The sequence below is a fragment of the Drosophila bipectinata genome, chromosome 2L (assembly GCF_030179905.1).
Source record: "Drosophila bipectinata strain 14024-0381.07 chromosome 2L, DbipHiC1v2, whole genome shotgun sequence".
Taxonomy (NCBI): domain Eukaryota; kingdom Metazoa; phylum Arthropoda; class Insecta; order Diptera; family Drosophilidae; genus Drosophila; species Drosophila bipectinata.
In genome coordinates, this window is record NC_091736.1 from 23,837,296 (window position 1) to 23,863,591 (window position 26,296).

The 26,296-nt window shown below is 40.2% G+C and overlaps 1 protein-coding gene across 3 annotated transcripts in view; it reads left to right on the forward strand.

The window, feature by feature from the left end:
- The window catches only part of LOC108133695 (uncharacterized), a 53,536-nt gene extending 46,902 nt beyond the window's left edge, over window positions 1-6,634 (forward strand). For 2 of the 3 annotated variants that reach the window (XM_043213918.2, XM_017253734.3), the window contains exons 2-4: window positions 4,681-4,814; window positions 5,271-5,931; window positions 5,997-6,634. In XM_043213918.2, coding sequence (XP_043069853.1) covers window positions 4,681-4,814; window positions 5,271-5,931; window positions 5,997-6,172 — 971 coding nt within the window. In that variant the 3' untranslated portion in view covers window positions 6,173-6,634. The remainder of the gene's footprint in view (window positions 1-4,680; window positions 4,815-5,270; window positions 5,932-5,996) is intronic. The other variant, XM_043213919.2, reaches the window with a different exon arrangement.
- The last annotated feature ends 19,662 nt before the right edge of the window (window positions 6,635-26,296 follow it).

Sequence of the window (26,296 nt, forward strand, 5' to 3'; positions counted from 1 at the left end):
GGTATTATAATTTTGACGCAGTGAAGGAGACATCTCCGACGTATAAAGTATATTGTATATTCTTGATCAGGATGACCTCCTAAGTTGATATCCGTCTGTCTGTCTGTTTCTACGCGAACTTGTCTCTCAGTTTTAAAGCTATCGACTTAAAACTTTGCACACACCTTCTTTCTTTTGCACGCAGTATAACTGAACGATCGGAAATGAATTTGGTAGAAATACCAACTTTGGTACTTTTCAAGATAGAAGCTTGGGACTTTTTTCTTGATTTTTTATTGTAATTAATTGGTTTTATTATGATATTTTCATAAGGATCGGCCAACTATATCCTATAGCTGCCATATAACTGATTGATCGGAAATGGTATAGCTTTGGTTTTTTTTAGAGTTAGAGAGTTCAAATTTGACATGAGAGCTATTTTTGGCAAAATAATACGACATGCCAAATTTCATAAGGATCGGCCGACTATATCCTATAGCTGCCATATAACTGAACGATCGGAAATGACCCAACTTTCGTGTTTTTGAGGATAGAAAGCTGGAATTTAGTACAAATTCTATTTTTGGTCAGTTGATCCAACCTACTCAATTTCATTAGGATCGGCCGCCTATATCCTATAGCTGCCATATAACTGAACAATCGGAAATGAACCAACTTTTGTGTTTTTGAAGATAGAAAGCTGGAACTTGGTACAGATTATATTTTTGGTCAGTTAATCCAACCTACCAAATTTCATAAGGATCGGCCAACTATATCCGATGTTTGCGATACATATCCGGTTTTAGCGGCAAGGGTATATAAACTTCGGCTACGCCCGAAGTTAGCTTTCCTTTCTTGTTTTAATCAGCTTTTCCTCTTGGCTGCGTGTCTCCATATCCTCCTCCAACTGTAGTCTGGGCCTTTAACAGAGTCCTTGAGGGGCAGCAGTCACAGCTTGTTTCGACATTTATGTCTTGAGTACGGCTACCCGGTACAATCAGTCACGCCCAGGAATCAGCTGCCTAGAGGCCACTTTATAAGGGGTAGGTTCTCATCCTTTACCTGGGCTATGTTGTCAAAAGAGTAGTGTTTATCTCGGGCCAGGGATGCGCCATTTTTAATGCTGCTGCGGCAGTGTAAGATATTCCAACAAGTGTATCAATTAGAGCATAAGCTAGCATTCCTGTATTCATTATAAAGCTTAGAGCCCCAGACGACGATTTATTCGTATATGTTAAGCTATTTGTAATTTATTAAACTAAAAGGAGTTAGGAAGAAAATTTAAAACTCTATATCTGACATTTAGAGGACAGGAAAATATGTTATAGAGTAGAGACCATTGTAGTTCAAACATAAGACCCTAAAAGGGTCGTGCTGTTCATATGTCGAGCTACAATGGCTAAGGAACAGAGGACTAAAGTTTCAAGTCCTTCTATTTGGGAATGTTAAAATTCAAGCGTGTCAGTAAATGCTCGCTATCTTTAACCCCATTAGGGTTATGCAGAAAAACTACACCGAGCATTGTCCTACGATTTGTTAAGCTATGTAGGTAAGTTTATTAGTAAGATTCTACTATTATCAAATGGAAGGGGAAGATTTGCATCCCAGCTCAGACCTCTAAGTAAAAAAGTAAAAAAATTCTTTTGTACGGATTCTATGCGGTTTTGATGTACTCCATATTGGAGACTTCAGGCACATGAACCGTACTCCAGTATCGGACGGACCAAAGAAATGAATAAGGTTTTAGTTATGTAGAGGTAGTTAAATTCTTTTGACCACCTTTTCATGAAACCAAGGACTTAGCCTTATTAACCATTGAGGAAATATCGTCGAAAAATTTAAGTTTAGTGTCTAATAGGACGCCGAGATCATTAAACTAAGTTAATTTCTCTAAGACAATCCCATAAAGAGTATACGTAGCCTGCCGAGGGCGAGAACGATAAAAAGACATAAGCTTGCATTTTGATCCATTAAGTATTAAATCATTAGCTAAATATCACTTTTGAAAGTTTTCAAGGTTAGACTGAAGACTGCATTGGGCACAGATGGGTTTGTACTGAAGACAAATTAGAACATAAGTGACAATTAGTAACATAAGAACTAGAGAGTTCGTTAAAGCAGGGGGCAAGTCATTTATGAAAAGAGTAAATAATAACGGGCCAAGATGACTTCCTTGAGGACTCCAGATGTAGCACGGACCAAAAGTGTCCTTCCATCTAAGTAGCTGGAGATCCAAGTTAAGAGGTCTGTAGAAAATCCCAGCATATTCAGTTTACTCAACAAGAGTAAGTGATTAACTGTATCAAATTCTTTGATAAAGTCTGTGTAAATAACATCTGTCAGACAGATTACATCTTCGAAAGCCATCTATGACAAAGGATGTCCAGTACTCCAGTACTGACAAATGAACTCCATTAATTTTGTGGTGGTGGTGTGACGCTTAATGAAGCCAAGCTGACATGGAGAGATGATCGAAGAGCAAAGTTGTTGCAAATGAGGAGTAATTAATTTTTCAAATAGCTTTGGAATTGTAGGCAATTTAGAGATGCCTATGTAGTTGGCAGCATCGGACTTTTCCCCTTTTTTATGTAGGGGAATTATGGAAAATTCCTTCCACTTAAGAGGAAAAATCGAGGTTTCCAAAGATAAGTTAAAAAAGTCTAAGAAGAGGTTTGCACAGAGCCCTGGCACTGCATCTTAGCACACAGCACACAGTACTTCATCGGGGCCTGGCGAATAAATCGCTTTGACCCTTGGAAGATCAGATAATAAGCTATTCTTGGAGAAAAAAGGACAGAAAATAAGATTTGCTGATCGAATGTGATAAAAAATTTTCAGCAGTATTTCCATCGTTACAAGTTCCTTTTCCTCCGTCTCTAGACGTATCAACAATTATTCCCATTTCATCGCGAAATTCCGCTTGAATTCTTTCGCATATAAAAGATTTCATACCATAGTAAATTGAAGGCTATGATTTATGAGTAATTTCTTATTGGCAATTTTAAATTCGGTAGGCGGTAGGTAGGTTCTCTATTTTACTTTTAATATAAAATTCTTCTTCAACGGATTGTAGGGGGTCTCCTTTTAAAAAAATAAAACATCTCCTTGGAAAAAGACATCTATCATGAAAAGTTTTGTTGAAAGCCAATTTGAAAACTCTTTGTGCCCCGCCAATTAATGTTAATAAGTACGGAGAATTGTCATTAAGACAGTTTTCAATTTCAGTTTTTTGTACCTGTAAAATACTAATAGCTGTATTGTATAGTAGAATCTGCAACTTCACTTGTGCATATGTTTCATCTACTGTTATGTCCTTTGGATAGCTTGGCAATACGTATTAAGAAGTTTCACTATTTTCGAATTAGCGAATAAGCAAGTATTGATGTTTCGTTATTGCAGTGTCCATAATAAATGTCGCTGCTTCCACTTCCTCTTAAACGAACGGCAGTGTTTTTTTCCCCGCTGTCAGATACAATTTACTCAGGATACAAAGCAGTTTTATAACTTTGAAAACACTAAGCGTAAACAGTTATCTTTTCCTCCTCTGCCTCCTCGATTTTTCCGCTTAATGGAAGGAATTTTTCATGCTAGCAATTAGTTAATTGAAAAATTGTTTAATTGAAACTACGCTCCACCACTATTAATTTACTGGAGTTGACATCGTTTGATGTAGCTAATGTTATTCATGAAAACGAATAGAAAACGAGGGAGACTCGTGGAAATACGTCAAGGGGTTAAAACCAATTTTAAGTATCATCAAATCAACATCGAGGGGAGCCTAGATGGATAGTGCGCGCTCCTTATTCTTGGGGTTCTGAGTTCGATTTCATTATTGGGCGTTTGTTTCAAGTTTTAGTCTTATGTTTATATTTACTTTTATTTTTTTATTAAAATTTTTTTTTTTACTTTTCATATTTACTTTATTATTGTTATTTTTAATTGCATTCTATTACAAATTGACAAATTGCCGGACGGACTTTAAAATTTTATTAGCCGGACATAATGAAAAATTAAACAATTTTACAATTGTAAAATTAAAGAAAAATATTACAATTAAAGAAAATTTAAAAAATAATAACTATAAAAGAAAGAAAAAGTTCAAAGTCCTTACGAAGATTATTACTGGTAAAGGTATAGTACTGGTATTATTAAACGTATGCTATATTTTACTTTTTATTCCTGGTACTCGTAGACTACAAGGGTATATTGTAGTCGTGTGAATGTATGTAACATAATGAAGGAATCATCTCCGACCTCATAAAGAACATATATTTATATTTTTGATCACCATCAACAACCGAGTCGATATAGCGATGTCCGTCTGTCGGTATGAACACGTGGTACAGCGCCGATCAAGTTTGTATCAAAATTATGCCACTCTCACCCCCGAAGCAGAAATCTAATGAAAGTGCCAGTTTGTTAATGTTTTCGGAAAATGTTTTATTGCAAACACCCGTCTGATTCCCCTTTTGAATCGGTAGTATGGCCGTAGGTTTGTTGTTGTCAGCAACATTAATTTGTTGCTGAGAATCCATACCGTTAAAGTTTAAACATTAAAGGTTACTCAAACTGTGGGTAGAAAAGATGAGTACCGCGTATAATATAGTCGGAAAACTCGACTAAAGCCGTTCTTTCTTGTTTTACTTAAACTTGAGGTACATAATAAAAAATAAAAAAAAAATTTGAATATCACCGAAACAGGTTTCAACAAAGGCGATACTCGTCCTTTTGTGGTTGAGGGTCAACAAGTTGGTCTGATTAAATCTGATGTTCTTAAACAACTTGTAAAATATCCTGAAGTATTTTGCATAAGAGATTGCGAACAAACTAAACAGGTATGTCACTTAGAAAATTGTACCAAACTTTGTTTGTTTCAGTTAGTTCAATCTGTTTAAGGGAGGAGTAGGGTTGTTACAATTTTTTTGTTTCGATTCTTTGTTCATTCTAATAAATTCCTAATGTCACAAAAACTTCTTAGAAGGTCAAATCTTAGATGCATTTTTAGCACTACAATTTCGGAAAATCCACCAATGGGTACCTGGGCAATTTGATTATTTTACAATGTTGCAATATACAATAACATTTTGATTTTTGAATTTCTCGTTATCTATAATGATTGAGATATGATGGGCACAGAAAATTACTTTTATTTTTAGCCGCTTTACAAATATTACAGGCATTGACTTATTTTGCCATTTTTTCTAGAAAAAAAATTAAACAACCCTATTTCCCCTTAATTGTAAAAATATTTTACATTCTTTGTAAAATAAATATTTTTTTTACTTCTTTAGGGTTTAGTCGAACTCAATCCAGCTTTTCGGGATTATAACGAACGCAGTGAACAACTTGAAAAGGTGTTACGTGACCTTCGCTCAAATGGATTATTTCCAGCTTTACAGGGTTGGCGTGACGAGTATTTTGAAGTAAAATCCGACCACAAGGCACTCTTGAAAATGGAACGTGCAGCTACGCCACTATTTGGAGTGCGCAAGTACGGTGTCGACATAAATGGCTATGTTAGGCATCCAACCCAGGGACTGTGCATTTGGCTTCAGCAAAGGTCCAATACAAAGGAAACATGGCCTGGCAAGTGGGATAATATGGTAGGTGGAGGGCTTTCAGTGGGGTTTGGCATTAAAGAGACTGCAATCAAGGAAGCTGCTGAGGAAGCATCCATTCCAAAAGATTTAGTAAAAAACTTAGTATCGGCTGGATGTGTCTCGTTTTATTTTGAAAGTCGTCAAGGTCTTTTTCCAAATACTGAATATGTATTTGACTTGGAGCTGCCATTAGATTTTGTTCCTCATAATGCAGACGGAGAGGTTCAAGCATTTGAATTGCTTCCAGCCAGGGAGTGTGTGGAACGCCTCTTTACGCCAGATTTTAAAACTACCTCAGCGCCGGTAGTAATTGACTTCCTTATACGTCATGGCCATATAACGGCAGACGATGGTATGTATAATACAACTTTTCGATAAAAAAAAATATATAAAATTTTTTACATTCAATTATTACAGTTTTAGACTTCACGCAAATCGTGGAGCTTTTACATGTGCCCCTACAATCTCTATACACATATAAGTCGCGCATTGAACACGTCCAGAAACAAAATCAAAAGATATTATGTAGTGAAGACAAAAACTGCAACTGTGCAAAGACGGTAGAGAATGGGCATAAAATCACACCACAATAAAATGTGTGTAGTTTCGAAAATGAAATGAAATGCAATAATATTAATAGTATAATAAAAGTAGTATTAATAAAAATAATAATAAAAAATTTTTCATCTATAAACTACTCTACATAAGGCGAATTCAATTTTTTCATGTCGATTATCTGTAATAATTAAACTTTTTCGTTAAAAAAAAATATATGATTTATTTAAAATGTATTACTTATATTAAATATTTAAGGATAATTGTTGCATTATTGTTATTTCCATTTGACGTTACATTTTTTAGAGTTTTGTAAATATAAGTCTTAACATATACATACATATATAAAAATAAAAATTAAGAATAGTTTTAGTCATCCAATAAAACTGAATATTATTGCATACCAAAGTGCTCAACCACAAACGAATTAATATATCGTAAAAAATTAATGTTGTAAAAAACCCTAAATATTTTTGCCTAATAAAACAAAAGAAAATGTTTTTTGTTCGTATTATTTTAAAACAAAAAATTATTTATTTAAATAATACAAATAAATAAAAATATAAACGCATTTTTTTTGCTTTTAAAATTACAACTGTTAAAAAAATTGTTGACAGAGTGCCACGCCTAAGCTTATTGTATTGGCTTTTTTTCAGATCTGGCGTATGCAGCAAATACATGTGTTAAGGTGTTCTTTTTCTGTCATTTTGATTGTAAAAAAATTTGACGAACAATTTTAACGTTACATGTTTTTCTTCGACATTTTATGGCTTCCGAAAGGGATTTCAAACTGATGTTATTTACACAGACTTTAGCCAAGCATTTGAGTCAGTCAATCACTCACTCTTGTTGAGTAAACTGAATATGCTGGGATTTTCTACAGACCTCTTTACGTGGATATTCAGCTACTATGATGGAAGAACACAAAAAGTCTTCGGGCGCTTCGGGCGGACCCTTGCGGATACCTAGTTGAAAGCGGATATATAGTATATCGCAAAAATCGGATATAGTTGGCAAATCCTTATGAGAATGTCATAATATAAACAGTTTATTCCAAAACAAAACAAAACAAGAAAGGAAAGCTAACTTCGGTCGGAGCCGAAGTTGATATACCCTTGCAGTTAAAACCGGATATATATCGCAAACATTGGATATAGTTGGCCGATCCTAATGAAATTTGGTAGGTTAGATGAACTGACCAAACCAAAACTAGAATCTGTACCAAGTTCCAGCTTTCTATCTTCAAAAACAAAAGTTGGGTCAATTCCGATCCATCAGTTATATGGCAGCTATAGGATATAGTCGGCCGATCCTTATGAAATTTGGTAGGTTGGATCAACTGACCAAAAATGGAATCTGTATTAAATTCCAGCTTTCTATTTTTAAAAACACGAAAGTTGGGTCATTTCCGATCGTTCAGTTATATGGCAGCTATAGAATATAGTCGGCCGATCCTTATGAAATTCGGCACGTCGTATTATTTTGCCAAAAATAGCTTTCATGTCAAATTTGAACTCTCTAACTCTAAAAAAACCAAAGTTATACCATTTCCGATCAATCAGTTCTATGGCAGCTATAGGATATAGTCGACCGATCCCGGTCGTTCCGACTTATTTACTGCGTGCAAAGAAAAGAAGGGTGTGTGCAAAGTTTCAAGTTGATAGCTTTAAAACTGAGAGACTAGTTCGCGTAGAAACAGACAGACAGACAGACGGACAGACGGACAGAAGGACAGACGGACAGACGGACATGCTCATATCAACTCAGGAGGTGATCCTGATCAAGAATATATATACTTTATAGGGTCGGAGATGTCTCCTTCACTGCGTTGCACACTTTTGGACAAAATTATAATACCCTCTGCAAGGGTATAAAAAAGTCCGAGGCTTCCATCTTAAAAAAAACAGTTTTTAGCTATAAGATATAGTCGGCCGATCGTTATGAAATTTGGTAGGTCGGATCAACTGACCAAAGATAGAATCTGTACGAAGTTACAGCTTTCAGCTATCTTCAAAAACACGTTGGGTCATCAACACAAGTTGTGTCCGATTGCTCAGTTATATGGAAGATATAGAATATAGTTAACCGAATCCGAACTCTCTAACTCAAAAGACAACAAAGTGAAAGCATTTCCGATTAGTCAGTTATATGGCAGCTATAGGATATAATAGGCCGATCTAGGCCGTTTCGACTTATATAGTGCGTGCAAAAGAAAGAACGGTGGGTGCAAAGTTTCAAGTCGGTAGCTTTAAAAATGAGAGACTAGTGTGCGTAGAAACAGACAGACGGACAGACAGACAGACAGACAGACGGACAGACGTACATGCTCATATCAACTCAGGAGGTGATCCTGATCAAGAATATATATACTTTATAGAGTCGGAGATGTCTCCTTCACTGCGTTGCACACTTTTGATCACAATTATACTACCCTCTGCAAGGGCATGCAAATCTCCATCTTCCACCTTGTGGTAGCAGACTCCTACTAATAAACTTACCTAGCTTAGCGCAGAAAAATTCTGGGTATAGTTTTTCTACGTCACCTATTCAATAGGAATGTAAATAGCCAGCATTTACTAACACGCTTAAATTTTAACATTCCCAATAGAAGGTCTTAAAACTTTAGTCCTCTAATTTTAAGCCATTGTAGTTCGACATATGCACAACTCGAGCCATTTTGGGTCTTATGTTCGAACTACAAGGGTCTCCACTCTATAACATATCTTTCCTGTCTTTCAAATGTAAAATCTAGTATTTTTTAATTTTCTTACTAACTCCTCTAGCATAATAAATTAAAAATAACTTAATAAACACAAATAAATCGATTCTCGAACATTTCGGACTAACTGTGTAGTCTATAGAGGTAATATATTAGGTAGTATATAGAGGTAGTCAGGTAGTCAGTCAAGAAAAGGAAGCCTTTCAATCGCTACCGTTTACTGCCCCACATTGCAAAATGAACTCGCTATGTAGCTCAATATGGGATCGGATACCGACTACAAGCCACGAGAGCCCTGGAAGAAGTACTTGGTGCGGGAGCCAAAATCTTTTGAAACTCCTGAAGAAACTTCTGGGGAAACTGGGCTCGCATCGACGAAGACAGATCTGAAACATTCGCTCCAAATCTCCAAAGTTTCTTCCTGCCTCGAATTCATTCCTCTTACCACTTATTCAGTCAGAAGCTCTGCCAACTACACCTTTAATCCGGCCCTGCGAAATCGAAAAAGTCATAAGCGAGCTACAACCAAAAAAGGCTCCCGGTGGTGACCTACCGACCACTACTATTAATCGAACTTCCGAAGTGCGCTTTTGAGGTCGTCTGTAAATTATTCCATTTTAGCCGATTTATAATCTTGGCTATTTCCAAAAATTTGAAGAAGACGAGGAAAACCACACAATTATGACATCGTACAGATTACTATCTTGGTTGTTTATATTGTTGGAAAAATGCTTGTTAACTTGCAAATTACCATATCTGAAAGCTTGCAATAGTATCCCAAAAATGTGGCTTCCAAAGAAACCATAAAACCATCGAGCAGGTGAACAGAGTAATATCAGAAATACGCTCAGCCTTCGAACAGCTAGAATACTGTAACGCTTTTTTCTCCACGTATACTTAGCTACGACTGAGTTTAGCTTTATAGACTCATGCACAAAATTAATCAAGCTACTTGAGTACAACAGGGAATTTTCGGGCAAAATCGGCAACTTCGGGCGAGTACATTATCGAAGCTGGAGTTCCAGAAGGAAGCGCACTCTGATCTTGTCTGTATGATTTGTATGCTGCGGACCAGAGAGGTGCACCAATCACAATTCAATCATACCCTATCATTGACCTGGATTTTTTGTGACAAAGTGTAAACATAAAGTTGTGACATGTGACACATGCTCAACAAAAATGATTGTGAGCGTAAGCCATCGTGTTAGAAGGGAGCATTCAGTGCCAATCACTCTTGCTTGTTTCGTCATGATTTTCTTCGATCAAACGTTTTGTATGAGCTGCAAAGAATGATTGAGAATGCTGCTTGCATTCAACTCAATCATCATCACCCGCGTGAACCTTTTTTTTTAATATTAAGTTTTTGATCTCAATGAAGAAGTGATTGCAATTTAAAATTTGTGTTCCCTAATATTTTAAGCATTACTTTTGTTCATTAATTTTAATTATTACCTTTGCTCATTAAATTTAAGCATTAATTGAATTTAAATTTAAAAATGAAGAAATGAATGAAGTAATATTTTTTGGTTAATTAAACGCATTGTTTCTATTACAGCATACAAAATTGTGCACACAAATTACACACATATTCGCAAACAAACTACACATATATAAACAAACACATATTCGCAGGGCAATTCTCGATCTTATTGCTTCACTCAGAATCAAATCAAACGCAACTTGACCGATTTCTGAGTTTTCGTTTGCATCGTTGGACTCGATTGTCTTTTTCGATCATCATACCAGTACCCAACAATCAGTTGGAATCAACAAGCATTGCAATCAAATCAGTTCATCGTACTTCAGATACCGCTATCCATTGTCGCTCCAGATGCCCAACGCAACAACAAACCAACTCGCTAAGCATCTCATAGAAGTTGATAGGTGGCTGTCCGATTGGCGCATTAAAATAAACGAACAAAAGTGTAAACATTTAACGTTTACTCTTAATAGACAAACTTGCCCTCCGCTTTCACTAACCGGTATACAGATCCCTCCCAGCTTAATAAGTAACGTACCTTGGTGTATATCGAATTCAAGAAGATGGCCCTTAAACTAAAAGTAACCAGTCCCTACTGGATCATAAACTCACGATCCCCGCCGTGCCTAGATTACAAGTTACTACTCTACAATTCAGTCCTAAAGCCAATCTGGACGTATGGCAGCAACACAGACATCATACAGCGCGCACAATCAAAAATCTTGATAACTATCACTGGGGCACCTTGGTATTTTGGAAAAAAAAAATCCTCCGGGATCTGGGCATCATCGCAGTGAAAGACGCAGTAAAAGAAATAATAATTTAGGATTGATTAAGGATTGAAATAAATAAAACTTGTACAGTACTTATTGAGGAATGATGGTCACGCACTTTGAAAACATGCGTTGTGGGAAAACCTTCAAAACATTATTATTATGCAACACTTAACCCAGATGGTTCTTGTTTTATTAGATTACTAAATGGAGAAAAACTTTTTGTAAAAATATCAGAGAAAAAAATAAAAATACTGATGTAATCCAAGATAGAGCCATTTTTGTAAATGAACAAATACAGTTAATGAAACTCATTTAAATGGGTCATATTTAATAACTTTTATTAAAACCTCGAAAATTAATAAGACATCCTACACTAATCTATATAAGATATCGGAATACATCACTGCTTCAAAATATACAGCTTTTATGGTATTGTAAATCTTTTATTGTATATTATATCAAATAATTCGAAACTCTCATTCCATATTATTAGCCAACTAAATCCTTTTATTCAAATTAAACAAACTCCAATACCAATTGCGTAATTATTATGATTATAATTAAATACTCAAAATGTGTAATATTTAAACCACAAAAAAATCGTAAACAAATTTAACTAAAAATTAATATTGCCGATAATTAAATAAATAATATTACAATAATACAAATAATAAATAACCTAAAAGAAAATATCATTGTCAAATAAACCAATCAGTTGCCTCAAAATACCCATCAATTTCAATAAACCGTGGCGAATTAATTTAGAATGGGGCGCGTTATATGACGCCTTACTCAAGGGATTTTAGTCAATTTATGAACAACTTTAAGCCAAGAACTAATTTCCAAACAACTCTAATACATCCAAGGTAAATCCGTGGTCAGCATTTTCTGTCAACTACGCCTCCAAAGCATTCCCACCTAGATCAGTTCAAACATTCCGCTAAGTGAACAAAAAGATCCCCTAAGCGATCCATAATCTCCTTCAGCGTAAACACAAAGATCTCCTAAGTTATCCCTGAAGCCCGCTAATGCAAACAACAATTTCCGTCCAGTTTCAGATTGGACGGAATTTACTGTCTCTATTTACAGATCCTGTAGAGTCATTCTCTTAACTAATTTTTGGGATAAGCTGAGGTTTGATTACACAGCCGCACAAAAAAAAATATTTTTTCGGGTCTGGAGGTCAGACCATGTTTACTATATGTTTTCGGGGTCGCTGAATCCGTATCCGAGGTCCAAAAAACACCAGCACGTCAGGGTTCTGACATAACCTAAAAAAAACCTCATACAAAATTATATTCCGAATGAATCCGAATCTGAGGTCTAAAAAACTCCAGAATGTCAGGGTTACGACATAGCCTCAAAAACTTTTTTTTTTTTTTTTTTTTTTATTATAGCTTTGCTTTTATTTATTGAATCTACTCTTAATTTTGAGACTAACAATAAGTTGACGAATCTTACCATTAAAATTTAACTAACAGTATACTAAGACTGCATTCTGGTTGCGCGTCCCTCAGGTCGGTCGCTGGGTGGGTAAGTCATTGCGACGAAGGCGTGATTGGTTGCTCAACCTTGTTAGACCTCTCGCCAGGTGGTTAGGGTCCACCGATAGCTTGGTTAAGTACTTAACCTTTTGTTCAGCGATCACTTCTTTGACTGGTAGAATGTTTAAGTCGCGGTGTATGTTTTCGTTGCGAACGTACCACGGTGCCCCGGTGATTGTTCTCAAGATCTTCGACTGAACTCTTTGAATTATGTCAATGTTGCTATTGCTGGCGTTCCCCCATAACTGGGAGCCGTACATCCATATAGGTTTTAGTACCGAGTTGTACAGCAGGACTTTATGTTCAAGGCTAAGAGGTGACCGAGCGTTGATAAGCCAATGAAGACCGCTGGCTTTTAGCTTTAGGTGTGTTCTTTTGGCTTCAATGTGCCGGCGCCATGTGAGTCTTCTGTCGAGATGTACTCCTAGGTATGTTACTTCGTTTGCTTGTGGGAGTAGAGTGTTGTTTAGTGTTATCGGCGGGCAGTTTTGCCTGTTCAGAGTGAACGTAACATGCTTGCATTTTAGTTCGTTCACTTTAATTCGCCAGTCTGACAGCCATTTTTCGACATCGACCATATGATGAGCTAGCTGCGCAGTTGCTTGAATCGGGCATTTTGAGCGGCTAAGAATAGCTGTGTCATCGGCAAACGTGGATGTTGTTAGACGTGTGCTTGTCGGGATATCTGCTGTGTAGAGGACATATAATATTGGCCCTAGCACGCTGCCTTGAGGAACTCCAGCTCCAACAGTGTACTCATCGGATATAGCGGTATTGCACCTCACGACAAATTTTCTGTCGTGAAGGTAAGACTCCAAAATCTTGTGGGTGCTGTAGGGGAGCATTGTCTTGATCATGTACATTGGACCTTCCAGCCAGACTCTATCGAATGCTTGAGAGACATCTAAAAATATGGCAGTACAGTACTCTCGTTTTTCGAACGCGTTCCGAATTTCGGATGTTATCCGGTTGACCTGCTCAATTGTTCCATGCTTTTCACGAAACCCAAATTGGTGTGACGGGATTCCTTCCTGGATTCTCAGGTATGTGTTTATCCGAGTCATTAGGCATTTTTCAAAGAGTTTAGATAGGCAAGAGAGTAGGCTTATAGGTCTATACGACGTGGGGATAGTGTGGTCTTTTCCCGGCTTTGCTATCATTATTATAATTGACTTTTTCCATCTCACTGGAAAGTGGCCAAGTTTTGCGATGGCATTAAATAGCTGGGTGAGAGTGCAAACGGCACAGTATGGGAGCTCAATGATCATTTTGGGAGTTATAAGGTCGCAGCCCGGGGATTTTTTCGGATTCAGTTGTCGTTTGATGATGTTAACGATTTCGTTTGGGCGAAACTCAATCGGCTCATGTTGAGGCTGGGGCTCATCTGATAGAGTCGGCAAAGTAAACGCATTGGTGGCAGGATTTGGTTGGAAGACATTTTTAAGGTGTTTGGCAAACGTACTGGCTCTGTCTGCGTCGCTGCGCGCCCACCCGCCTGTGGAATTTCTAATAGGCATCACGGTTTCTTTCGGTGAGCTCAGAGTTGGGTGAGCTCTCCATAGTGAGTGTTTCGTACTGTTAGTTGACAATTGCTCTATGTAGCGGTGGTGGACATACGTTTCTTCTTGCTGTAGAGCTTGATCAAGTTGACGTGAGGCATGTTTGAAGCGTTGTTTGTAATTTGAGGTGTTGAAACTCGAGCTGCAGAGACGAGTACAGACTCCAGCGAATTAACAAAACTGTCTACGTTGGCTTCGTCGCTGAGGTGAGGACTCAGCTCAATGTGTGAGCTGATGTACTTCCTGTACTTAACCCAATTGGTTTTATGCGAGGTCAGATTTGATGATTGATCCCATGTTCCTGGGTGTTGGAGTAGAGTAAAAAGGACAGGCGAGTGATCAGATGAAAGATCCGAAAGGCATTCGGCGCATATCAGATTTTTAGGAATGTTTTTGGTAATCGCAAAGTCAATTAAATCGGGAAGTTTCTTTGGGTCTGCCGGCCAGTATGTTGGTGTGCCAGAAGAAGCATAGTCTAGCTTGTTCTTAGCTTTGATAATTGCATTATAGAGCTGCTTTCCTTTTGGGGTCACAAGACGAGATCCCCAGTGTGTGTGCTTGGCATTGTAGTCTCCTGCTGCTATGAAGTGGTCTCCGAGTGAGTTGAAAAACTGCATAAACTCATCTTCGGCTATGGTGAAGCGTGGGGGGCAGTATACGGCAGCTAGAGTTAATTGCTTGCCAGTATTTAGGTGTATATTTATTGATGTGGCCTGTAGGTAGTTTTTTGCAAATTTCGTATGATAATGGTGCTTGATACGGCTTCTGATTAAAATTCCAGTCCCGCCGTGTGCTTTACCGTCTGGATGATTTGTTCCATAGAATGAATATCCTCGTAGTTGGAAATTGTATCTGTTCGTAAGATGTGTTTCTGAAAGCAGCATTACGTCGATTTGATTGTCTAGTAGGAATTGCGCTAACTCGAGTTTATGCTGCGAAACGCCGTTAGCGTTCCATGTAGATATTCGTAGGGAAGTCATTATTTGGATTGTTGTGAAACCAGCATTTGTATTAATAGATTTTGGTTTCGCATTAGATCTTGCATAGTTGTACGCATAAACGACATGAACTCCGTAAGGCTTTGTTGTAGACTGCATATCATTGCTTCAAAGTTACTTTTTGACTGCTCCGGAAGTTGATACTGCTGAGCCGTGTTCGGTTCTTGGTGTGCTGATTGCGGCAGTGAGCTTTTTGAGGCTGGGGTAGCCAGTCCTGATTTTAAAGCGCTTGCGTATGTGACATTTTTGTCAGAGTTTATAAGTCCTAGTGAGGATCTGGCTGCGGTCGAGAAGAAGACTTCAGGGTTTGTCCTGGAGGCTATGAACTGATTATTTTGGGTACGGGCAGTAAGTCCCCTCTGGTGGATGCGACTTTTCAGCTCCTTATAAACTGGGCAACCTCTATAGTTAGCAGTGTGATTTCCACCGCAGTTGCCGCACTTTTTCGAGTTTTGGTCATCTTTGCTCGCTGGGCAGTGTGCGGAGTCATGAAGCTCACCACAAACTACACAAACTGGGCGCAGTTTACAGTAAGACCTTGTATGGCCATATTCTTGGCAGTTCGCACATTGTACCGGGCCATTGCGTTTGTGCGGCTCCTCAACTGTAATTCTGCGGTGCAGCAGGAACTGAAGATTGTATATAGGGTGCACTTCGTATTTCTTGAGGGGCTTAGTTTGTGGTTCGAGTTCAACCTTAAAGAGTGGCTGCGGCTTTCTATCCCTGTTAGAGATATTGAACACTGTCTTAACGCTAAATCCCTTCTCTTGTAGCGCCTTTGTTATCTCTGCAGGCGGTACTTCGGGCTCTATGCCCTTAAGTACGACTTGCAAGCCCTTGCTGCTTTTTAGCTGATACGTATAAAAGTTCTTTTTTTTGTCGGTGAAGTATTTTGATAATACTCTGTAATTATCTTCAGACTTCGTTTGAACTTTTGTTTCCTGGATATTGCCCTTTACGAGTGGTATTATATGAAAGTTGTCCTTGCCAATGAGCTCTATTGTTTTGTTGACAAGAACGTTGGAACTTTTTTCTCGTATGTATATTGGCGGGGGCTTAGGCTTCCTTTTTTCGACTTCTGTAGATTCGGCGTCATCCTCATAGTCTGCCAAGATTTTAAAACGGTTTGAGTTCGTGGGCGTTTCTATTGCGGCTATGTTAGCATTGCCACGGGTTATTTTGCGTTGGGAGTTTAGGGGGCTCAGCTTCCTTTTGATTTGGATGTAACGATCCATACCAGTCTGCACAGCCGGCTTAATATTTTCTTTGTTTTTGTTCTCTTTTTCGGGCAGCACAGCGGCTGAAGTATCAATGTTTGCGTTGCTAGCTGATGACGTCGTTAAACGCGCTGTCGTTACAGTAGCGGTTGTTGTTGTTGTTGTTACGGTTGACGTTGTCAAAGAGGTTGCGGTGCTAGTTACTGCGCTCTTTGGCTGCAGAGACATCGATGGTAGCGAGGGGGAGCAAGAACGCGCTCTCACGCTCTCTACGTTTAAGAATTCGGTCAAGTTTGGGGTAATTGACCGTGTTTGGGATGAGCTTGCATTACTTTCGGTTGCTTTGAAAGTGAAGTAAGCGTTGTTTCTTTGTACTGAGAGCCGTCTCTCGTCTTGCTCACGTTGACGTTGTGTGCTAACGTCGTTTAGACTCATTGCAATCGAAATTGATATTGTTCGAGTTTTAAATGTTATGTTTTATATTAATTAATTAATTAATCAATATAAACATTAGCGATTTCATCGCTGAAAGCGTCTTTTCGCGTTGTTGTTGATTTACGAAACCAGTCACTGCACTTTTTGATATTGATGAAGGTTTTTTTCCCGGAGCACAATAAATACACGTCTGCATGCGACGACGATTCGCGATTATTTCCTCAAAAACTTGATAACATTTTTATTTTCCGAGTTCTGGGCTCAGATCATGTTTACCATATGTTTTTGGGGTCACTCGGAAAATAAAAATTTAGTGAATTAGTAAGAAATAAGAATTTATTGCAACCTGGTGGCCTGTAGAAAGAGTCCGAGTCCTAGTACTGGATAAATTTCTAGCACCAAACTGTATTCCATGCCACCATCAGATTCAGAGTATTTTTCCTTCCAGCGAAGCTTATAATTGTCTGGTGTCTGGTGTTCGGCCCGTGCTCTACTCCTCTGCTCCTTACTCCTGTCGCGCCGCAAATCTTGCAAAACTAACCTTTTAGGTTCATGCACCAACTTGCCCAACAGCACTTGCATCCGCAACATAAGCACGCCTGCCATAGGTTCTCTTTTGGATCCTGCCTAGGACTTGCAGTCCACTGCCGATCAGATTATTCGGGCTGCCATCAAGGCATCCACCCTTGTCCAGTTGCTCCGGCGGGCCTTGGTGCGGTTCCTTTTTCTGCCATTTTGGTGTCCATTGTCTGTTCTGGGTGCCTGGTTGGCGAAATTCGTCTCTCTGCAATGTCTGGGTGGTCTGTAGGTGAAACTTGTCTCTTTGCAATCTCGGTGCACATCTCTCGTTCTGGAACACTGGTGGCTCGACCGGCTGCGGCTCCTCTCTTTGCCATCTTTCGTAAACAGAGGCCTGTTGATTGTGGCTCCAACGTGACTATGTGGCGTCCTCCTCCTGTGCCAACTCCATGAACTTTTTGGCCAGGCTCATCAAAAGAGTTATATGGCCTTATGATCATCTTCATGAGCGTTCAACTTTATGCAGTTCTCTACGAGCCTTTCATTCACCTCTTTTGTAATCTTCCGTACTGGCTTTTTAGTGACAAAGGTCCATCATGTGTTCCTAGAACGAAGTAACTTTTTTGAAGGAAAAAGTTTCTGAAACTCACCTTGAATTGTGTCCATGTAGGCCACTCCTCGTCGTTCATTATGAGCCATCTTTGTGCCCTGCCCTGCAGTAACTCTAGAATTTCCCTCGCGATCGTGCTTATGTCGAGTCCGTACGTATTTGCCGACCATGCAACTCGGTCCAGAATTCGAACGGGTCTCCTAGTTACATCTGCTGGTAGGCCGTGCTCTCTGCATACTTCGCTCAGCTCCTCCTTTCTAAGCAGGTTTCTTTCTAGTTTGTTTCCCTTTTCTGTGCTATGTTATTTCTAGACTCAGTGCAATAACGTATGTAGTTTGGGTGCCAGGTGTAACGAACTGATTTTCTTTCTTTGCTCGCAACAAATGCCGCTCTAGCTCACAGAGTTTGTGGGTTTTTTCCACCGAATTAATTGTGTATATGATTTTCAACGTTCCTCAGAGTTGCCTGGTGCCTGGCAGCCGGTTCATGTTTTGGCTCACTTCGTTTGGACTCACTCGCTGCTTCTCTGGGTCCTGTCCTGCTGCTCGCTGCACGTCGATGGCCGCTCCTGTTGCTGTTATTGCTGCGCTGCTCCGTCGCCGTCGATGTGCCCTTCCATTTCGCTTATTCCTTTCTTTTACACACTTTTCCTCCGGAGCGCTAGTACAATTGTACTGACTTGTTTTGGGAAACTTCAACAATTTTCATAATTTCTTAATGTAACTGGTCTCGATTTATTCAGAATTAACGAGACAATATTGATATGTGTCAAAAATGATATCATTTCTTAGAAATTGTACCGAAAAAATGGCGTCAAAATCTGAAAAACACGACAAAAATTCAAAAATGTCAGTTTCTTGCGTAAAAATTGTATCCTTTTTGTTTAAATAAATTAAAGATCTATTTTTTTTTCAAAAGCTACAACATTTAACATTTAACGTCTAAAATTTTAGAATCGGTTTAAAATTACGCGCTTAGGAATTTTTAGGAGCAAAAAAGTCCCGAAAAACCGTTTTTTCTAAATAAATAAAGATTTTGAGGGTGTTTGAAAAATTTCAAACACGGTTTTATACTATACTCGACCTAATGAACAATTCCTACTAGGTCTCTTCAAAAGTTCCAAATCACTGTCGCACTGTGCTATTTATTATCATTTAAAACTCTCGCAAATTAACTGGCCTCGAGCAGGGACCGCGTCGGTTATGAATATTTTCTCAGTAAACGTATGAAATGTCATGCTTTCTGCCTACTTTCTGCTATTGGTTACTAATACTAATGCTTTAAATTATGTCAATCTATTGGGCGCCAACTGCTGTTTTATACAGAGGTTGTGAAGCTATTTTCCTCGACTTCTCGATATCCAGAAGCCAACTGACTTGCTGTCTTTTTCATGTTTAGCTGAAGTTTTAGTAGTGATCAAACCAAATTCCACAATTCTTTTATATACCAATGTGTTTGTCGGTCTCCAAAAGTAGCAAATGTGTAAAAATTTTCTGTCAAAATTTGGCTTTTATCGTAAAAATACTAATACCATCGTAACTTTTTTAAGGTAAATTTTGCCGTTTATGTACTTATTATGCTGATTTTCTGTCTTATGTGACATGCTTGTATTTACCTTTCCAAAACTATATTTTCATTTACTAATTTTTTTTTTAACGTTGCTTTTGTTTCTTGGATCTTTTTTTTGCGAGACTAACAAGAGGTGTATCAAATCTTATATTTTTAACTTAACTAACAGTCATATTGATTTATACAGAGTTAGACGGCCCTACAAATCGATTGCTGGGTTGGGAGGTCATTGCGTCTCAGGCGGGATACGTTAAAAACCCGAGTCAATCCCCGAGCGAGAAAATTTGGGTGCGAAGACAGTTTTTCTTTGTATGACTCTTTTTGCTTCTGGAGTTCGTCTTTCACTGCGAGGATGCCCAGATCCCGGTGGATGTTTTCGTTGCGAACATACCAAGGTGCCCCTGTGATAGTTCTCAAAATTCTTGATTGTGCGCGCTGTATGATGTCTATGTTGCTGCTGCTCGCGTCCCCCCACAGCTGGGAGCCATACGTCCAGATTGGCTTTAGGACTGTATTGTACAGAAGTAACTTGTAGTCCAGGCACAGTGGCGATCGTGAGTTTATGATCCAGTGGAGGCTGCTGGCTTTTAGTTTTAGGTGCATCTTCTTGCATTCGATGTGCTTACGCCAGGTAAGTCGTCTCTCAAGGTAGACGCTAAGGTACGTTACTTTGTTAGCTTGAGGGATCTGCATACCGTTTAGTAAAAGCGGAGGGCAAGTTTGTCTATTAAGAGTAAACGTTATATGTTTACACTTTTGTTCGTTTATTTTAATGCGCCAGTCGGACAGCCACCTTTCCACTATTGTGAGATGATTAGCCAGTTGGGTTGTTGCCTGCGTCTGGGAGCGACTAAAGATAGCGGTATCATCGGCGAACGTTGACGTTGTTAGTTATGCGCTCGTCGGAATATCCGCAGTATACAAAACATATTGACACTGGCCGAGTGCGCTTGCTTATGGGACACCAGCTTCGATGGTGTAGTCGCCCTTAGTAGCTGCGTTGCATCTCACTGAGAATACCCTATAGTAGACGTATAATTCCAGTAGCTTGTGAGATACGTCGAGGAAAATAGCGCTGCAGTATTCTCGCTGTTCGAAGGCTGAGCGTATTTCGGATGTTAATCGGTTTCTTCGGATGCCAAATTGGTGTGCCGGGACAAGATATTTTTCAAACAATTTAGACAAACAAGATAGACGGCTTATTGGTCTGTATGATTTCTTCCACAGACCAGGAAAATAGGGGGGTACTTTGAGGGGGTACTTTGTGCTTGTTGGCGAGAGATTCTGGATGTACCTCAGCTGTGCATTTTCTTCCTGTTGGTGAAGAGCCTGGTCGAGTGATCGGGTTGCTTCCTTAAGGCGTTGTTTTGAAGCTGGTGATCTGCTGTTTTGCCAATTACGACGCGTGCTCCTCTTTTCTCGCACGAGCTGTTCGATTTGCAGATTAGATTTGAAGTGTTTGTTTCGGTCTACTTCTTTCCCAGGAGGAGTAGAGATTTTAGCTGCCGCAACGAGTACTTCTTCCAACGGGCGCTCGTAGAGTAGTCGATGTCCGATTTCATGTTAAGCTCCGGGGCGAGTTCTATGTGGGCACTCACGTACTTTTTGTATTTTAGCCAGTTCGTTTTTGGCGTCGTCAGGCTGAAGGGGTGTTCGGTTATTTCTGGTCTTTGAAGAAGAGTTATCTCGGATAAGTCCGAGACTGCTTTGGCACTTATTAGATTGCGAGGTATGTTTTTTGTCACTGCAAAATCAATAAGGTCTGGGAGCTTTCGTGAGTCTGTTGGCCAGTATGTGGGACTTCCAGGGGAAACGTAGTCCAGTTTATTTTTCACATTTATAATTGAATTGCACAATTGTCTTCCTTTGGGAGTCACTAGTGTGTATGTTTGGCGTTGTAGTCTCCTGCGGCTATAAATCGATCCCCAAGTGAATTGTAGAAGTCCATAAATTGTCCTTCCGAGATTGAGAAACGAGGAGGGCAGTAAACGGCAGCGATTGAAAGGATTCCGTTGCTTGACTGAATTTGTATCGATGTGGCCTGCAAGTAGTTTGTTGCAAACCTTTTGTGAAAATGGTGTTTAATGCGTTCTCTGATTAGAACTCCAGTTCCGCCGTGGGCTTTCCCATCTGGATGATCTGTGCGGTAGATTGTGTAGCCTCTTATATGAAAGTTGTATTTGCTTGTAAGATGCGTTTCCACCAGTAGCATAACGTCAATATGGTTTTCGGTTAAGAATTGTGATAATTCTAGTTATGCCGTGAGACACCATTGGCGTTCCACATTGTTATTCGTAGCGCCTGCATAGATTATTTAGACTGTTGTGCTACGAGCAGCTGTATCACCATGTTCTGGGTTTGAACAAGCGTTTGCATGGTCGTTTTCATGAATGACATAAGCTCCATCATACTTTGTTGGAGGGTAAGCATCATAGTTTCCATTTTGCTGTGTGGCTGTTCTGGGGCCTGTTGAGCGCTTTGAGAGTTAGGCTGAATTGGAATTTCCCTTCCAGATCGTAGAGCATCGGCGTAGGAGAAGCCGTTGGTGGTGTTTAATGGACCGAATAAGGATCTCGCAGCTTTGGCGAAGAAGACGTCTGGCGTAGTTTTTGACGCAATGTACGCATTCTGTGGATTTTGGTTGCGCGTTGCGGTCGCTTGACGCATGCGACTCTTTAACACCTTATACACCATACATCCTCTATAGTTTGCTGTATGGCTGCCTCCGCAGTTTCCACATTTCTTCACGGTACTGTCCTTGTTTGTAGTGCAGCAAGCGGACTTGTTGGCGTCCCCGCAGACTACACAGACAGCCCGAAGTGTGCAGTAAGACCTTGTGTATCCATACTCTTGACAGTTAGTGCATTGCACTGGACCGTTGCGTTTATTTGGCTCTTCAACAGTGATTTTCCGATGCAAAAGATATTGCAGGTTGTAGATTGGGTGGACTTCGTTCTTCTTCAGCGACCTGCTTTCTGGCTCGAGCTCGACCTTGAAGAGGGGATGTGGTTTTTTATCTTTATTTAGAATGTTAATAACATTCTTGGAGGCGAAGCCCTTGTAGCGATCCATTCCAGTCTGTGTGGCCCGGCCTTACTTACCGCTGAAACCAAAAGGGCACGGTCGTGCTCACCCGCTCTGCTCACTCCGACTCCCGCGTCATGGAGTTCGCAGTGTAAAACCCCCCCTCCAATATCGGAAACAAATTTCGCAACAACAACTAGCAGTGCTACAATTTCTGCAATCACAACATCAACCACTGCAACTCAAAGTACCGCGACGGAATGTGCCAAAGCGGCAACGGCCACACAGACTGGAATGGATCGCTACATCCAAATTAAGCGCAAGCTTAGCCCGCAGAGTAGTCCGGCAGGCAATAAAACAAAAATTAACCGAGTCCTGAAGATCGATAAAGAACCAGACAGATCCACTACTAACAGATTTGCCCTACTAGCGGAGGTTGAGGAAAACCAACCAGCCCAAGACACTGCAAAAAAAACCCAAGCCCCCTCCAATCTATATTAGGGAAAAAAGCACGAGTGCCCTGGTCAACAAAATTGCGTCGTTGATCGGCAACGGTGACAACTTTCATGTTGTTCCGCTTATCAAAGGGAACATCCATGAAACAAAGGTGCAAACCAAGACTGAAGAGCACTTCCGAATCGTGTCCAAATATCTGGACACTGTACAGAAAAACTATTACACGTACCAGCTGAAAAGCAGTAAGGGCCTACAAGTGGTAGTAAAGGGAATAGAACCTGATGTTACCGCCGCGGAAATAAAAAACGCCCTTAAAGAAAAGGGCTTCGCCTCCAAGAATGTTATTAACATTCTAAATAAAGATAAAAAACCACAACCCCTCTTCAAGCTCGAGCCAGAAAGCAGGTCGCTTAAGAAGAACGAAGACCACCCAATCTACAACCTGCAATATCTTTTGCATCGGAAAATCACTGTTGAAGAGCCAAATAAACGCAACGGTCCAGTGCAATGCACTAACTGTCAAAAGTATGGACACACAAGGTCTTACTGCACACTTCGGGCCGTCTGTGTAGTCTGCGGGGACGCCAACAAGTCCGCTTGCTGCACTACAAACAAGGACAGTACCGTGAAGAAATGTGGAAACTGCAGAGGCAGCCATACAGCAAACTATAGAGGATGTATAAGGAGTTAAAGAGTCGCATGCGTCAAGCGACCGCAACGCGCAACCAAAATCCACAGAATGCGTACATTGCGTCAAAAACTACGCCAGACGTCTTCTTCGCCAAAGCTGCGAGATCCTTATTCGGTCCATTAAACACCACCAACGGCTTCTCCTACGCCGATGCTCTACGATCTGGAAGGGAAATTCCAATTCAGCCTAACTCTCAAAGCGCTCAACAGGCCCCAGAACAGCCACACAGCAAAATGGAAACTATGATGCTTACCCTCCAACAAAGTATGATGGAGCTTATGTCATTCATGAAAACGACCATGCAAACGCTTGTTCAAACCCAGAACATGGTGATACAGCTGCTCGTAGCACAACAGTCTAAATAATCTATGCAGGCGCTACGAATAACAATGTGGAACGCCAATGGTGTCTCACGGCATAACTAGAATTATCACAATTCTTAACCGAAAACCATATTGACGTTATGCTACTGGTGGAAACGCATCTTACAAGCAAATACAACTTTCATATAAGAGGCTACACAATCTACCGCACAGATCATCCAGATGGGAAAGCCCACGGCGGAACTGGAGTTCTAATCAGAGAACGCATTAAACACCATTTTCACAAAAGGTTTGCAACAAACTACTTGCAGGCCACATCGATACAAATTCAGTCAAGCAACGGAATCCTTTCAATCGCTGCCGTTTACTGCCCTCCTCGTTTCTCAATCTCGGAAGGACAATTTATGGACTTCTACAATTCACTTGGGGATCGATTTATAGCCGCAGGAGACTACAACGCCAAATATACACACTAGTGACTCCCAAAGGAAGACAATTGTGCAATTCAATTATAAATGTGAAAAATAAACTGGACTACGTTTCCCCTGGAAGTCCCACATACTGGCCAACAGACTCACGAAAGCTCCCAGACCTTATTGATTTTGCAGTGACAAAAAACATACCTCGCAATCTAATAAGTGCCAAAGCAGTCTCGGACTTATCCGAGATAACTCTTCTTCAAAGACCAGAAATAACCGAACACCCCTTCAGCCTGACGACGCCAAAAACGAACTGGCTAAAATACAAAAAGTACGTGAGTGCCCACATAGAACTCGCCCCGGAGCTTAACATGAAATCGGACATCGACTACTCTACGAGCGCCCGTTGGAAGAAGTACTCGTTGCGGCAGCTAAAATCTCTACTCCTCCTGGGAAAGAAGTAGACCGAAACAAACACTTCAAATCTAATCTGCAAATCGAACAGCTCGTGCGAGAAAAGAGGCGCACGCGTCGTAATTGGCAAAACAGCAGATCACCAGCTTCAAAACAACGCCTTAAGGAAGCAACCCGATCACTCGACCAGGCTCTTCACCAACAGGAAGAAAATGCACAGCTGAGGTACATCCAGAATCTCTCGCCAACAAGCACAAAGTACCCCCTCAAAGTACCCCCCTATTTTCCTGGTCTGTGGAAGAAATCATACAGACCAATAAGCCTTCTATCTTGTTTGTCTAAAATGTTTGAAAAATATCTTGTCCCGGCACACCAATTTGGCATCCGAAGAAACCGATTAACATCCGAAATACGCTCAGCCTTCGAACAGCGAGAATACTGCAGCGCTATTTTCCTCGACGTATCCCACAAGCTACTGGAATCATACGTCTACTATAGGGTATTCTCAGTGAGATGCAACGCAGCTACTAAGGGCGACTACACCATCGAAGCTGGTGTCCCATAAGCAAGCGCACTCGGCCAGTGTCTATATGTTTTGTATACTGCGGATATTCCGACGAGCGCATAACTAACAACGTCAACGTTCGCCGATGAAACCGCTATCCTTAGTCGCTCCCAGACGCAGGCAACAACCCAACTGGCTAATCATCTCACAATAGTGGTGGCTGTCCGACTGGCGCATTAAAATAAACGAACAAAAGTGTAAACATATAACGTTTACTCTTAATAGACAAACTTGCCCTCCGCTTTTACTAAACGGTATGCAGATCCCTCAAGCTAACAAAGTAACGTACCTTAGCGTCTACCTTGAGAGACGACTTACCTGGCGTAAGCACATCGAATGCAAGAAGATGAACCTAATACTGAAAGCCAGCAGCCTCCACTGGATCATAAACTCACGATCGCCACTGTGCCTGGACTACAAGTTACTTCTGTACAATACAGTCCTAAAGCCAATCTGGACGTATGGCTCCCAGCTGTGGGGGGACGCGAGCAGCAGCAACATAGACATCATACAGCGCGCACAATCAAAAATTTTGAGAACTATCACAGGGGCACCTTGGTATGTTCGCAACGAAAACATCCACCGGGATCTGGGCATCCTCGCAGTGAAAGACGAACTCCAGAAGCAAAAAGAGTCATACAAAGAAAAACTGTCTTCGCACCCAAATTTTCTCGCTCGGGGATTGACTCGGGTTTCTAACGTATCCCGCCTTAGACGCAACGACCTCCCAACCCAGCAATCGATTTTTAGGGCCCTCTAACTCCGTATCAGTCAATATGACTGTTAGTTAAGTTAAAAATATAAGATTTGATACACCACTTGTTAGTCTCGCAAAGAGAAGATT